The sequence below is a fragment of the Pollicipes pollicipes genome, unplaced genomic scaffold (genome assembly GCF_011947565.3).
Source record: "Pollicipes pollicipes isolate AB1234 unplaced genomic scaffold, Ppol_2.1 Scaffold_4295;HRSCAF=5057_pilon_pilon_pilon, whole genome shotgun sequence".
In the NCBI taxonomy this organism is placed as follows: Eukaryota; Metazoa; Arthropoda; class Thecostraca; order Pollicipedomorpha; family Pollicipedidae; genus Pollicipes; species Pollicipes pollicipes.
In genome coordinates, this window is record NW_023596461.1 from 8,243,069 (window position 1) to 8,256,983 (window position 13,915).

General features: G+C 52.5%; 1 protein-coding gene across 1 annotated transcript; it reads right to left on the reverse strand.

Moving 5' to 3' along the window:
- Positions 1 to 247: 247 nt before the first annotated feature.
- Scgdelta (sarcoglycan delta) lies at positions 248 to 10,324 on the reverse strand. Its single transcript, XM_037219787.1, has 6 exons — positions 10,115 to 10,324; positions 6,730 to 6,919; positions 5,817 to 5,936; positions 5,005 to 5,077; positions 1,413 to 1,536; positions 248 to 752 (listed from the first exon to the last, which is right to left on the reverse strand). The coding sequence occupies exons 1-6, from the start codon at positions 10,286 to 10,288 to the stop codon at positions 570 to 572; spliced, it is 864 nt and encodes a 287-aa protein (XP_037075682.1). The 5' UTR covers positions 10,289 to 10,324; the 3' UTR covers positions 248 to 569.
- Positions 10,325 to 13,915: the final 3,591 nt, after the last annotated feature.

A 13,915-nucleotide genomic window follows, 5' to 3' on the forward strand; every position in this document is an offset into this window, starting at 1 on the left:
GCCCCAGAGTCGGGAGCGTGCCTCCACAGGGGTCCGACGCAGCACACCCGGCCAAACCGTCCGGTCACCACCCGGAGCCGGCCGGGTCCGACACCGAGCGCCACGCGGCGGACACCAGGAGCCAGGCGGCGGACACCAGGCGCCAGGCGACGGACACCGGCGCGGCGGACACCGTTAGGTGCACGTCCCGAGGGCGATCGGACACCACAAGCTGGCGCTCGCTCTTTACGCCGCACCGCGGTTTACGCCGCACCGCGGGTCTGTGACACCTCGCGATGACGCCGCGGAACCAGACCAGAGCCACCCGTAGGGCTGCTTTCGCCCGTGTCCGTCCAGTGTCCCTGGCAGTTGGTCTTGATTGGTTAACGCAGGGGTCGAGCGGTCGGGGTGTCCCACATGCCGGTGGGCCTCAGTGACTCTTGTTGACATGGGTGCCCCTTATTGGTGGGCCACGTCGTGCGTACTGCTTGTGGGCGGGGCTCATTCGTTGATGGTCCCCTTTGTCATCGGCTGCCGGTCTCACTGATCAATGGTCCCCCTTGACTGCGATCTGTGGACCTCAGCGGACCTCACTGGCAGGTGGCGCCATCTACCAAGCAGCTGCCCTCTGCTGGCGTGACGAACAGCTTGCCGCTGGTGCAGGCGCACACCTGATAGGCCTTGGCGTCGCCGGTCGGGCCGAGCGGCCGTTGGCTGCTGGGCGATGCGATGGGCAGCCCGGGCAGCAGCACTCGGGACGAGTCGATTCGCACCTGGAGGGGAGGACCGTTGGCTTAAATACGCTGTCCAGCCGCGGGACGTCGTTAATAAGCAAAGATGCGGATCCGCCGCCGCGTGCAGCGCCAATGTTGCAGACCGAACCGAACCGTGAGAAGTCTATGCTCAGCGCGGTCAGGTGATGTGACCTGCTCTGGTTTGCACTCACATTCCCAGTCAAGGACGGATTCAGAATACCGACGGGGGAACGCTGGCATAGAAGAGAACACACAGCAAAGTGTCCGGACTAAAAAACGTCTTTAATTCTGCCTCCTTTAACCTCACAGTAAAAAATGCTCCAAAATAGAAATGCTCTGAAATAAACTTCCGGTAGCCAAATTTGCTTATGCTCTTTAAAGCTCAGCGAACTATCATTTTCTGCCCAGCTTTGACCATCTTAGAGAGGGAGGGGTAGGGGCCGATATTCTCCCTTTGAATTCATACTGCTCTTAGTTGGTTACTGACAACGAAGCGTGCAGCGCGCTACGCGCGTAGTCAAAACTATGTTATGCTTTTGGAGTTTTTACTCCCGTATTCCACTCACATTGTCACGTTGAAAGCAAAGAGAAAATTTGCTGTCCATTCCATTTCTTGTTTCCCCCTCCATCTTTCCCTTTCTGCTCAATTCATCCGCCTCGTTCCATTCCAGCGCTCACCGATCCGCCGGTGGATTGTAGTTTGAGATCCGTGAGGCAGGCGGCGCTGATATCGCCCGCCCGCGATTCAATGGCCACGCCGAGCGGCGCCGAGATCTCCAGTGACCGGGTGGCCGACTCCAGTCTGGGAACATAATGTCAATGGATGAGGTCTTTTTATGCCAATGTTCGTCATATGTATAGCGAAAGACTATCACTTTGCCATTACACAATGTCGAGTGTCATAACTAAGAGCGATTTAATCACCAGAAGGTAACGGTGATGAACGAATTTCCACACGGGCATATAAAGCCAGCAAGATCTTGACTAGAATTATGCATCAGTACCAGCAAGCAAGAACTAAACTGCGGTTATAATTGCAATGGTGTTGTTGAGCATATTCTCCACTGCATGCAAACGTTCTCAGATTATTGAGCTTTACAGTCAGTGTGAGCTAACATGCCGCCCAGCTTGGACGTAATGCTCGTTATCCATCCAGTTAGCTTGTTCACATTCACCGCTTGACCGTCCACCCTCGCAGTGCCTCGCCTTATCAGAAGACCTCATCTCACTAGGAGTACACCGCGACCGTTAGCTGTGGACTGTCTCACCGGCCGCCCTGAGGGGGGTTCCCCGAATATTGCAGCACCGGCTGGGGGCCCTGATCTTGGCGTCTTGGTTACGCCAGAATGACTGCATAGTTGCTCGACCCGTCCCTCTGTCCTTTATTATAGTTCTGACGCGGTTCCCGGGCTGGAAGAGCTCTAAGCTCCCGTAACCAATGCGGAATGCAGTTGTGGAAAGCTGATGTCCCGTAATGTAATATTCCATCAGACTAGAGATGTAATCGCAGCGACTCGGACGACAAAAATGACGTTCTGTCGACGTCACTCATGACATCACACCTAATATAATCGGCGCCGTTTAGTGTTCACAACAACTCGGACGACAAAGATAATATATCGTCAACGTCACTCAGGACGTCATACCCACGGATTCTGCGCCGTTTGATGCTCGCAGTGACCCAGACGACAAAGATTCCACGGGACGTCACGTGAAATCTTTGCCGGACGCGCATAATATTTTTCCGCCACTCCATCGCAGTGAGGCAGACATGGCGCGACAGATTCGATAGAAAATAAATGCATTTGTGTGTCTGGGAACGACCGCGAGTGATACGAATGTGCTGTATTTGTGGCAAAGAGTATAATTTTCAGTTTCCATTCTTAAGAGCACTGGCAGTACTTGCAAATAAAAAGCATGCGCAGTTATTGTCACGACAGTGAAGGAGATGTAATCGGAAAACAAGCTACGCTGCCAATACGTCCGACAAAGATTTTACGTGACGTCACGCAGAATAGAGCATTCTGGGTGCGCTACAAATGCGCCCCAGATTTAACCAAGAGAAGTCTTTAACTTCTGTTTTCGGCGCTATCAGTTCTTGTGCTAGAAACAAACGTTCTTCGATTGAAATACCATATCAAGATATCATTAGGCATAAGCTGATGATAATCGTTAGGTACGTATGTCCTAATGAAACCTAATGATAGACTGATATCACCGTTTAACCAGTACCGCCAGGCATATTCAAGGTCGGCTTCCTTCAGCACGAGAACTCATAATTCCATCAGAGAAGTCCGAATCAAATGGACTTGTTTTGTATCCTCCTACTTCTTTTGACAAAATCTGGCACGAAAGGAAGCTTTCATAAGTAAAATCGCAGTGCTAAGTCTCGTCTCTGCCTGAGTGCTAAATCTCCCTGGTCTAAGCCTTGTTTGCTTCGCACTGCGTGACGTTCACGCAGGCTCAAAATGGCAAATGCGTCTGATACGCATATGCAGCGTTGGAGATCTCAGGAGGGGAGGACTTGAACAGTCGGCGATCCGAACAATCAGTATATACCATTCGGCATTATACGCAACTATATCGAGATGTGGAGAGAAATCCGCTGCGCTGCGTACCAGCATGATATGCCGGGGCGGTAGCATATGTGGTGCGTCCTGCTGCTACCAGGACACGAACCAACAGCCGGCGGACACGATACCCATGTTGACATCGAGCGCAGCTCGTGAACCGCGCCGGCTGCTCACTCTCGCTCGACATCAACCCACACTCGTCTTCGTCGGCTAATTGTAGCAGCTGTCCAGCAAATTAGAGAACTATTTGTGTGCTCTGTCAACACGGAGCAGTGGAGGGGGTGCCCAGTTCGCGTGCAGTGCTCTCGCCCTCGGCGGCGCTAGCGCTGTGAGCCGGCCAGCTGGCGACACCAGCCGACCCAGCGAGCTCGCAGGAACACTGCACCCATCAGCTGTCCCTCTCCAAACAGGCAGGGTAGCAGATGAGACCGACGTGCGCGGTCCGCAGTATTCAGCAGGTGAAGCTAAGGAAGAGCTAAACCGCATAGTCAGTGGATCGCACTTTTTATTACAACGTGAACAAGACCCTTAATATCTTGCGTTCAAAATTTGTTGCACCATACAAATCTGATTTGGACACGCCTTGGCATGATTTGGCAGCGGACATCACATGCATGTGCGTCGTGGCATGCGTGCGTTTGGCAATAAAAATACATTTTTTATATTTCTCTTTTAAAGGTCGTGGGGCCGCAAAACAATTCGGCTGCAATCAATAGCCCTGATCGTTGTGATCAATGAATCGCAACGCTGGCATCACCATCATCATCATCACCTGAGATCATGTCATTGCTGATGTTACACGCATGCGTTACACCCTTCAAAACACGCTTTAAAATTCAACACAATTCTTAGAGGACTTAACGGTCCACTGCCTTCCGCAGTAACACCCAAACGTTTAGCCGTATGGGTGGCGTGGAACGACAGAGCGCATTCTTGTACGACAGTGCGGTGACGTTCTCTTGAACGACCTCACAAGATGATCTCACACGAGTTCTGCTGACGGCCTCATCTGCCTCTGTATATAACGACTGACGTTGACTCCAGCAAGTCACACAAGTCGGTCAATCTCATCAAAACAGGAAATTCACTGCACATCTCTTACTGTGTAGGCAAAAACGGTCATGACAACCTTCACTAACGGTGTTATAGGCTCTGCGGCATAACATTTTCTCCTTTTTCTCTCAAGATGTGGAAATAGATTGCCTGACGGATGCTGAAAATTGTTGGAATCGCCGAAAATTGCTCGAAAATTTAGGTCATACTTATATGGTTGCCACATGTAGTTGAGAGCTAGAGACCTTTGAAGTTATGAGCTCGGAGGGCATTTTGCGCGCATTGGGTATGGTTTACAGTGGCGAAAAGACCATGCTCGGCAAATGATTAGCTCCTCAACTTTCACTCTAAAAAAATAGTGCAGCACTTCAAAATCGAATCATTGGTATTTGCCTTAAAGTCGCGACGGAACAAACGTGGGTTATAACTTCATTTAGGAACGTTGAACACCGGCGTGATTACGCGACAGAGGGCGTGATTGGAGACAGCCGGCGGACCGTAGCCAAGGCCTGGTGGCCGGTGGGGTGTGTTCGGGCTCGAGTGGCCGGTGGGGGTGTGTTCGGGCTCGGGTGACCGGTGGGGGTGTGTTTGGGCTCGGGTGACCGGCGGGGGTGTGTTCGGGCTCGGGTGACCGGTGCGCTCACTTGAGTTCGTTCCCGGCCTCCGCTCTCACGACCGGCGTCTCCACCGATCCGTCGAACACGGCCCCGCCCTCCCCTGGAACACAGAGGATCACGTCGGCTGACGGCGGCCAACCGCCGCACTCCTGGCTAGCAGCACAGCCGAGGCGCCCCAATTGCACCCCGGCCCCCATGCAGCGTTCAAGCTTGCCACTGTACGGCATCGCAGACATGGGCCGATATCGACCAATGATTAGGTGTACTAAGCTCCCCCCCCCCCCCCTGACTTGTCAGCTAGAAGACACAAGCGCAATGGTCGTTAAGTGAGGGAATTCCGATATGGTTGTAGGTGGACCATCATCACACTGAGTTAATTACGCACACGACCAATGGTTGGATCATCAATCGATGCGTGTGGCTGGTGTGGTCATTAGAGTCGTCTCATTCACTAGGTGTGTTTACATTGCAAATAAGAGATGTCGCCAGGTTGGCACGAAAGCTCAACAAAATAAGCACGAGCGCTGGCCACCAGATACGCTGGAGATATATGAAAGCTGCAGGCATATGCGTAAATGCCTGTAGCGCTTTCAATAAGGCGCATAATTATCGCCTGTACAAAGCAACGTACATCCCATAGATCCATCAGACATGAGACATAGACCCATAGACACCATCAGACAATCTGTACTGCACAGTTCAGCTAAACAGGCTTTCATCCATGATGGGCACAAAGACATATCAGATAACCCAGAACGAATATTGCGGACTAACCACCGGGGTGGACGCTTTGGGCGCAGAGCCAGATTCCTGAGGCCGGCGTGTGACCTTGACCTCACCTGTGACCTGCAGTGTGTGCGCACCGACGATCACCTGGCTGGGTGACGCCGCGAATAGCACCATACCCATCTGGTCCGTGACTTGGAAAGAGTTCGAGATGACGTGAAAGCCCTCTGGGCCTGGAGCGATGGACGATAAGACGCGTCAAAATTGCAATGATGCGCGTTGGGCGCAGGTCGACCATGCATTTCAGGCGGCGTTTTACTGCTTCGAGTTCAACCTCACAAGGGTCCTGTGCAGTAAAGTGGTGTAGCTAATACACGAACCTTTTACTTATTTGGCACGCGGTGTATTTTCAGGGACAAAATGCGTATCTAATGTCAACCAGCAGCCAGCATTACAACCTATAACCTTTATGGCTGTTGAAGGGTAAATGCGAGACGTCACAGCCAGTCACTCACGGGCGTTTTCTAGCAAAGACGCTGCCATGGAAACGCGTTTCATCGGCTACCAAACGCCAATCAGCAGCAGCTAGCTCATGGCATGTCCCGTTCATTGGTCAACACTTAACGTAATGGAAAAAAAATGATAGCGTCAGTATTGCACCAAATGTTGGAATAACTGAAGTCCTGTACAGCCAACATGATAACCGATCGCGACATGCCAGCAAGAAAAAAGCTCTCAGCCCCACTTCACATCATTACCCACAGGTGACGACTGATGTTTCAGTGTCGCGAACAATAATTGGACGAGGAATGGGCCGATGTTGTAATGAAACTGCTCTGCAAGCCAGCACTAGCTCTCCGCAGTAACTCAGAGGCCAAGTCGCCACCAACTCACAAGATTCACCGTCCGCCAACGACGGTCCAAATTGCTCACCGACTCACCGAGCGTGAGCTGGAAGGCAAACTCGTCACCAGCTCACGCAACTCACGGTGCGCCAGCGACGACCCCGACTGCTGAGCGACTCACCGAGCGTGAGCTGGGAGGCCAGCTCGCCAGCCTTGTTCCGAATGTTGACGGAGAAGTTCTGCGACGACTGGAAGCTGATGGGCTGGTGGTGGCGCGAGCGCACATGACTGGCCACCAGCTGACCCATGACCCAGGAGTCGCCGTCCAGCACGATGCCGCCCTTCACCACACGCAGGCCGCCGATGCCGTCCTGCACCGCACACGAGCCGTGCGTGCACGGTGTCACTGCTGTTGACACGCTCGCTGAATGCTGACACGCTGACACGGTATCACCGCTGTTGACACGCCCGCTGACATGCTGACATGCTGGCACGGTATCACTGCGGCTGACACGCCCGCTGACATGCTGACACGGTGTTATGGTGTCACTGCCGCTGACACGCCCGCTGACACGCGGACACGGTGTCACGGTGTCACTACCGCTGACGCGCCCTGACGCCAGGTCAGGCGCAGCTGCAGGGGGGGGGGGGGGTCTTCAGTATGCCGTATACCAGGACATGCGGTGTACATGAGTGGTGCCTTCGGGGCATCAGTAAAGGCACGGACAGTACGGCCCTGCCATCATGTTAGTGATTGCAGAGGAGGCCTACGTGGCGGGGCTGGGGGTCCTGCGGGGATTGTGGGGAATAGCACCTCTCATTCTGACATCTGACAAAACTGACTTCAGGCGCACGATGTACAAGATGCATTTGACATACAAAATGGCCCTGGGCACCATGCACTGAAGAGAAATATCCTGTGATGCCATAATTCACACCACTGCTGACCGATAAACAGCTGGCGTTTTCTTTAACATGGGTTCACGGGGGGAGGGGAATTCGACCTCCCAAAAGTTCTTTTTCCAGAATAATTTTCTTTTTTGCATTTTGTTTTTGCATCTCGTTTTTTTGCATAGTTGTAAGCGATTGAATGATGTATCTTTTGATATGACAAATAAGATATAGCTTATAAGCGCGCCGACCCATGGCAGGCCAAGGTCAGGCCTTGGCTGTCAGCGAATGCAATTTTAAGCGAATCGCTCAATCTTACGAGACAGCGAGTGTTAGACGAATCCATGCACCTCTGAGATAGTTTTTTAGACAATACGACAGTTGGATCTAATATCGCAAAAATTACATGGACCCTGGGCCAGGCACGAAGGTCAGACCAAGGTCAAAATCAACCTGCTTTTTTTACTGGATGGCATGCTTGTGGTGAAGTTTCTGACGCTCATTTCGAATTTCTTGATAGCAGGGACCAAGACAGACATCTTCCATGGAGTTCTTGAAGGTCAGAGTAGACCACTGGCCTTAAATGCCGCAGATCACCATTTTTTAAGGAACATACCGCATGGCATAATGCTTAAGTGAACAGGGTCACTGGCCTGAAATGAACAAAGTAGCCCTTTGTTTACAACAGGTAGCTAGGTTCAAGGCGGTTGTAGGAGGATTTCTGCGAGCGGTTTGGGCACCAATCTGTAATTTACCTTGTTGGATCTTGTTTGGCCCGAAGGTTATGACCTGGAACCTCACATTTCCACAGAAGCTAATTGACATACAAACTCTCCCACTCTGCGAATTTAGCTTATCTAACTCTCCTATTTTTTAAGATCTGAAGGCGCTCATAATGACCTTCATCCGAACGTGTGATATTCAGTCGGCCATCCGGGCACGTGTTAACGGAGCTGAACTAGACTCTCCCGACCTACATTTTATCCCAATCCTACATGGCCCTATACGAAACCACTCGACACAATGTCCATGATTTACACTCGGCGTAGCCCTCAGCCCGCCCTGACGCGCGCGACGGCGCCCGGTCGGCCGACGCCAATCCAACTTTGTTTAGCCGGGCCCAGTGTGATGTATGCATTGTTTTGCGCGGCGACGCCGGCGGCCTCCTGATCCGGGCACTTAGAGGGGACTCGGCCGGCGCGGGGAGCCGGGCCGGAGCGTGGCGTGCCGACCCCGGCCGGCGCCGCCGAATCGACGCATGAATAAAGAACAGGCAGGTATTAGGGCGCGGTTTGATCTGCTTCACGCCCCTGAATAAGAGATGTCCAGTTACGGCGGCAAGACGGGCGCCGAGAACGGAGGGTAAGGAATCTGTCACGGGAAAACACGCGCGTCCCGGCTCGACCGCCTTAAGCCACGCCATTTCCGTCGGAGGGGTGACGGACGGGCTCAGATTACTAAATTACGGACATGCTGGTAAACTAGCGCTCGTCGCGCTCAGTTACGAGTTCCGCTTTGCCCTAAGCCGCCAGCAAAGCCAAGCTCATCCTCGCATCACATACGGAATGCAAATTTCGCAGAGGAAGTCACACTCAAAGGACTTCAGCGCATGGCGCAGTTGGTTTGTTATCACAAGATACCAACTGGTCGGCAGCGTAGCGATTGACAAAGCTGGATGTGCTTTAAGAAGTCTAAGGGCTCACTGACATGTCAAATACTAACATGCTATATACTGATATATATACTGAATATACTGTATATACTGATATACTAATATACTAGGAAGAGCTTAAGTGTATTCCTGCTCTATCACTACTCATGACACCTAGGGCTCATACTTGTGCTATCTTTGTATTCCCGAACACTTAACAAACAGCACATAAGCTTTGCGACACTTCCTTACAGCCTATCTGCACCCAACCGAAGCATTTGTTCAGGGGATCGGGCCGAGAGGGCGGCTTGCTCCCGTCGTGCGACACGAGTCGGCGGTGGCGGCCCGGCCGAGCCGGAGCCGCGGCCGCCGGAGACGACCGCCCGATCACCGCTCATCGGCCTTTCGGCAGCCAATCTCCCCATCGAATCAGGCCTATAAACCGCGACCGGCCGGAGCGATGTGCCGGCGGCGGCTGGCCGCCGCGCCGATCCGGCCCTGATGGCCCCGGCGCGGCCGGCCATCGGCGGCGATGGCTCTCCGGGCGACAGGTAAACAGCCGCGCCGGCCACCGACGCCGGGAGCCGCGGTCGGAGCGGCTCCCGAGGCGCCGGGAGCCGCGGCTAGCTGAGGAGCCTCCGATGGCCGAGCCGCGGCCCTTCTCCCGGCCATCAAGTTGGGTTTTTCGCGTTTGTGCGAATCCCAGCAACTACGTCGTCACGACGGTCAAATAAGAAGCCGGGGAGACCAAAATGTAAGAGCCCTCTAGCAAGAAAAGAGGAACTCTTACCGGGTTGAAAAGTCGAGGGCAGCGTTAAATCTCTCACCGAATGACCCGTGTGCATATCTGGCACTAGGTCTTCCCTGACCATCATCCTCGTCACAATGTCATATGAACCAAACATGACCCACAACAACGCCTGTAAGAAGTGCTGCGTGAAATGAACATGCACTAGAGTTAAATTTTCGGCCGGACGGCGCTTCTTAGAAGCGCAGCACGTCCGAGCCGGTAGCCAGCACTCACCACGGAAAAGTCGAGAACCTTCATGATCCAGAGCGTCAGCGCCAGGTTGATGATGACCATGAGCAGCAGCACCAGCAGAAGACCGTAAAGGCACCGCTTACGCCAGCCGAAGATGCCGATCTTGTAGCTGCGGATGTAGAGGTACGGGTCCGCCTGACCTTGGCCTTCCCCCATCTTCAGCTCCGCAGCTAGCTCAGCTAGCTCAGCTGTTCAGCTCACCTTGAGGGCAAAATCAGCCGATGGCGGTGATCATGATCATGCTCAAGGTCACAACTGGTGCTGATGTCCTTTGCTACACGCTCCAAATGTAATCAAGAACATCTTGTGGCGCCCGATACAGCTACCCCGACTTATCCCCTACATGATCATCAGCTCTGAACACCTCCAAAATATTCGGGCAGGAAAACAGCCGACTTGAGACGTAACAGTAGCAGCAGAGCAGCCGCCAGCCGTCGCAGTCTCAACCGGAGACCGTCACAGCTTTGTTTACATTTAAGAGCCTTCCGACCGAGGCGGGGCTGCGACAGCCCCGCTGGCTGCGGCAGCCGGGGATGAAGACGTGGCCCGGTCGGCGGTGGTCGGCGGCGGCGGCGGCTGCGGCAGCTGAGGGTGAGGACGCGGGCCGGCCGGCGGTGGTCGGCAGCGACGGCTGTCCGCTGGTCTCCTTCCGAAGCCGGGTGGTTGGCCAATAGAGGAGCGGCACACCGGGCGCCGCCGGCGGGCCCCTGAGCCTCCCCAAGGAGCGCCTGTTTTCTGGCTTGTTAGCCGCCCAGTGATGACCATAATCAGGGCGCGCAAGGGGCGCAGACTGCGGCGCCAGCGTCTCGGACGCCCGGCGGCTCCCTGAGCCAGTCGATACACAGACCATGCCGAGCCGGTGTGGCCTCCGGACGGCGAACATTGCATCTGGGCCTCGTCTGCTGGAGCGAGTGTGTGGTGAAGCGATGTGCGAGTGTTTTATGGGCTTACTTTCTGTCTTTCAACACGCGTCCGAGCGGCCGGTCAGAACGGCACGCCCACGTGGGAGGGGGCGAAATCTCCGATCGCTGCCTTTGCTCCTGCGTGCGCTAGAGCAAGGACATTCTTAAAAACTAATGCCTGGATGATGATCTATTGAAAGCCTGTCCATGATAATCATGAGTCAGGCAGCTAAAGTCAAACAAGGTCACCAACGGACGATGTCAGTTAGATTTTACATGCTGACGTCAGTTTTACATGGTGACATGATGATGTCATTCAGCAACATTAGGGGTTCAATACAAATGACACCAGCACTTTTACACTGGCAAAAGATAAACAGTAAGGTAGCATATGGAGCATGGCAATGTTGCGTAATCATGCCGTAATAACTGCGGGTTTGTGTCAACGAGATCGAACTGATCCCAGTCGTTAAATGAGGATTTGATACATACCGTTGATTTTCTGGTGCAGGTTATTCTTGTAGCAGGTGAAGTTTGCCAAACATTTACACATATATTAAGTTTTAGGCATATGAAAGTTCCCTATCCAGTCCTCGCCATCGTCCCCTTGTTTCATTTCACCCACGGAGGCCCCAGCTTCCGGAGAATGGAGAATTCCGGATAATTCCGGATAATCACGTCGCGTGGCGGGTCCAAGACCGAGGTGAGAGAGAGGCGGTACCTTGCAGTGACAGGCCATCCTCTAAGCCGGCGCCAGAGCTATATGTTGGTCAGCGCGCACGCCTCCAATCGACGGCAGTGGTACCACGCCAGATCGTCGGCACGGCCAGCCGACGATCGCGGCGAACGGAGACGTTGCTTGACTGTCGCAAAAAAATGTGTCCTGGCCGACTTGGATGATTTAGGCTTACTGGGCGCATTATTTTCTTGCTCGAAGATCATGTAACCAGGTATGGTCTGCCGCGATTCCAGAAAGTTGACAGGGTCAGGCAAATTCTCGTGCCCTTCAAATTCCCGTTTGCATGATTAAAGAGTGTCGAAGACATAATATCTGCTTGTACGGAAGGGTGCCTGCTCAAGTAAAACATGCATTACTTCAGGCCATTAACCAGACAGAACAAGGCATCGAATCGATTGGTGGCCGATTAAAACCGACGACTGATGACCGCATGGAATCGACACTGTAAATAACTTGCGCTACTATAAACGGCTCCTTTCACTGGTCATTCGGCTCATTTTTTGGCTGAAGCGCTCGAAACACGGACGATGCGTGACGCGGATGAAGCCAACAGCCATAGAACCGTTCAGTCGTTAGAACTCTGCCTGGACTTCAAAGATGCCGTTTGAACTGTCTGGAGCGACTCTGTTGGTGCAATGCTAACACGCCAATTCACACGCTTTTTGTTCATAACCATACAATTGTTTTCATCGCAAGCATGTCAAGAACCTGTTCAATGGGGTAACCAAACATCGTATGATACCGGGCGCTTCCGTGCAATGCCGGAAGGCACACATTTTTTTCTCGGGCCGAATCACCAGCTGAACGTCCAGTGCGCGGCACTCCTCACCGTCAATGAACGGACTGGATCGCCTTCGCTCACAAGGTTGTGACTTCTAAAAAAGACTAAGTGGACTAGAGCCAGTGGAAGAGGAGCATCGAGCAGCTCGCGTAATACTCCATCGGATGAAATTCATCGGATACCAGTGTAATCGGCCTTTGGCAGATCTAACGAGATCATCGTGGTAAACAATCAAGCCGAAGCATCCGCTTTGTTTTAGAAATAACGAGGACTGTCAGTAATTAAAGCGGTATTGCACAGCCATTGAGAAGGTGTGTTATATGTGCATAACACACCTTCACATCCACACACATCCGGCAGATGCGCCATTTCACATCAAATTAAGTTGTATGGGCTGGCCCCACGTTTTCATTCCGAACAATCGCAGCGTGGTCCTGCACGATAAGAGGGCAACTTATGCGGAACAAGGCTTTGCAAGCTATGTTCTACGACAAACGTAAATGTCGCGAGCTTGAGAACGAAATGCGACCGACGTGACTCTAGAAAAATAGTCACCCATGACAAATCGAAAGCGAATTCTTTGAATTTTCACAGGAGATGTAAACGAGCTGTCAACTTTTTGCGAGCGAATCAGTATCTTGCGTTCGATAATTCAAAAATTGCTACCGAAAACAACTGAGAGGCATCCGAGTTTTTCTCGTCTGACCACGGCTCCGCCTTCAGTTCCATCTTTGTAACGAACTGTGTGAGCTTCGTGCGTCTGTATTCATTCTTACCTTATTTAATTGCAGTTGAGCTCCCCTCAATGCCATATATATATATATATATATATATATATATATATATATATATATATATATATACGTATAAAACTACGCCTTTATAATTTCATATCATGCTGCAAGGATGGCTTAGCAACTGCTCTGTCCAGGACTATGCTGAGGCGGCTCTTATTTGATTTACGGCTGGTCGCGACGGTAGTGAAGCCGCGTTAAACAAAAAAGCGTGAACAGAACGATGGAGCTTTAACGCGAAGAGTAAGGGAAGCTCATTTAGAACGAGACCTGGTGAAGCTTAAGACCAATAATTTTACGGTGTCGGGGTCCGCCAATGTCTCAGTGGGGCGAATAGTTCCGGTCTGCGTGGGCTTTCGCGGAGGCAAAGAAGGATGTGGGGTATGGAACTACAAAAATATCAACTGCACCCCCGAGGCATTGTCAACGTCACGGTCTCTCTCCCACTCTCTCCCTCTCTTTCTCCCTCTCTCTCTCTCTCTCTCTCCCTTTCCCTTTCTCTCTCCCTCTCTCTCCCTTTAGCCTTTCTTCCTCTCTTTTTCTTTGACAGTGGGCACCGTATATATA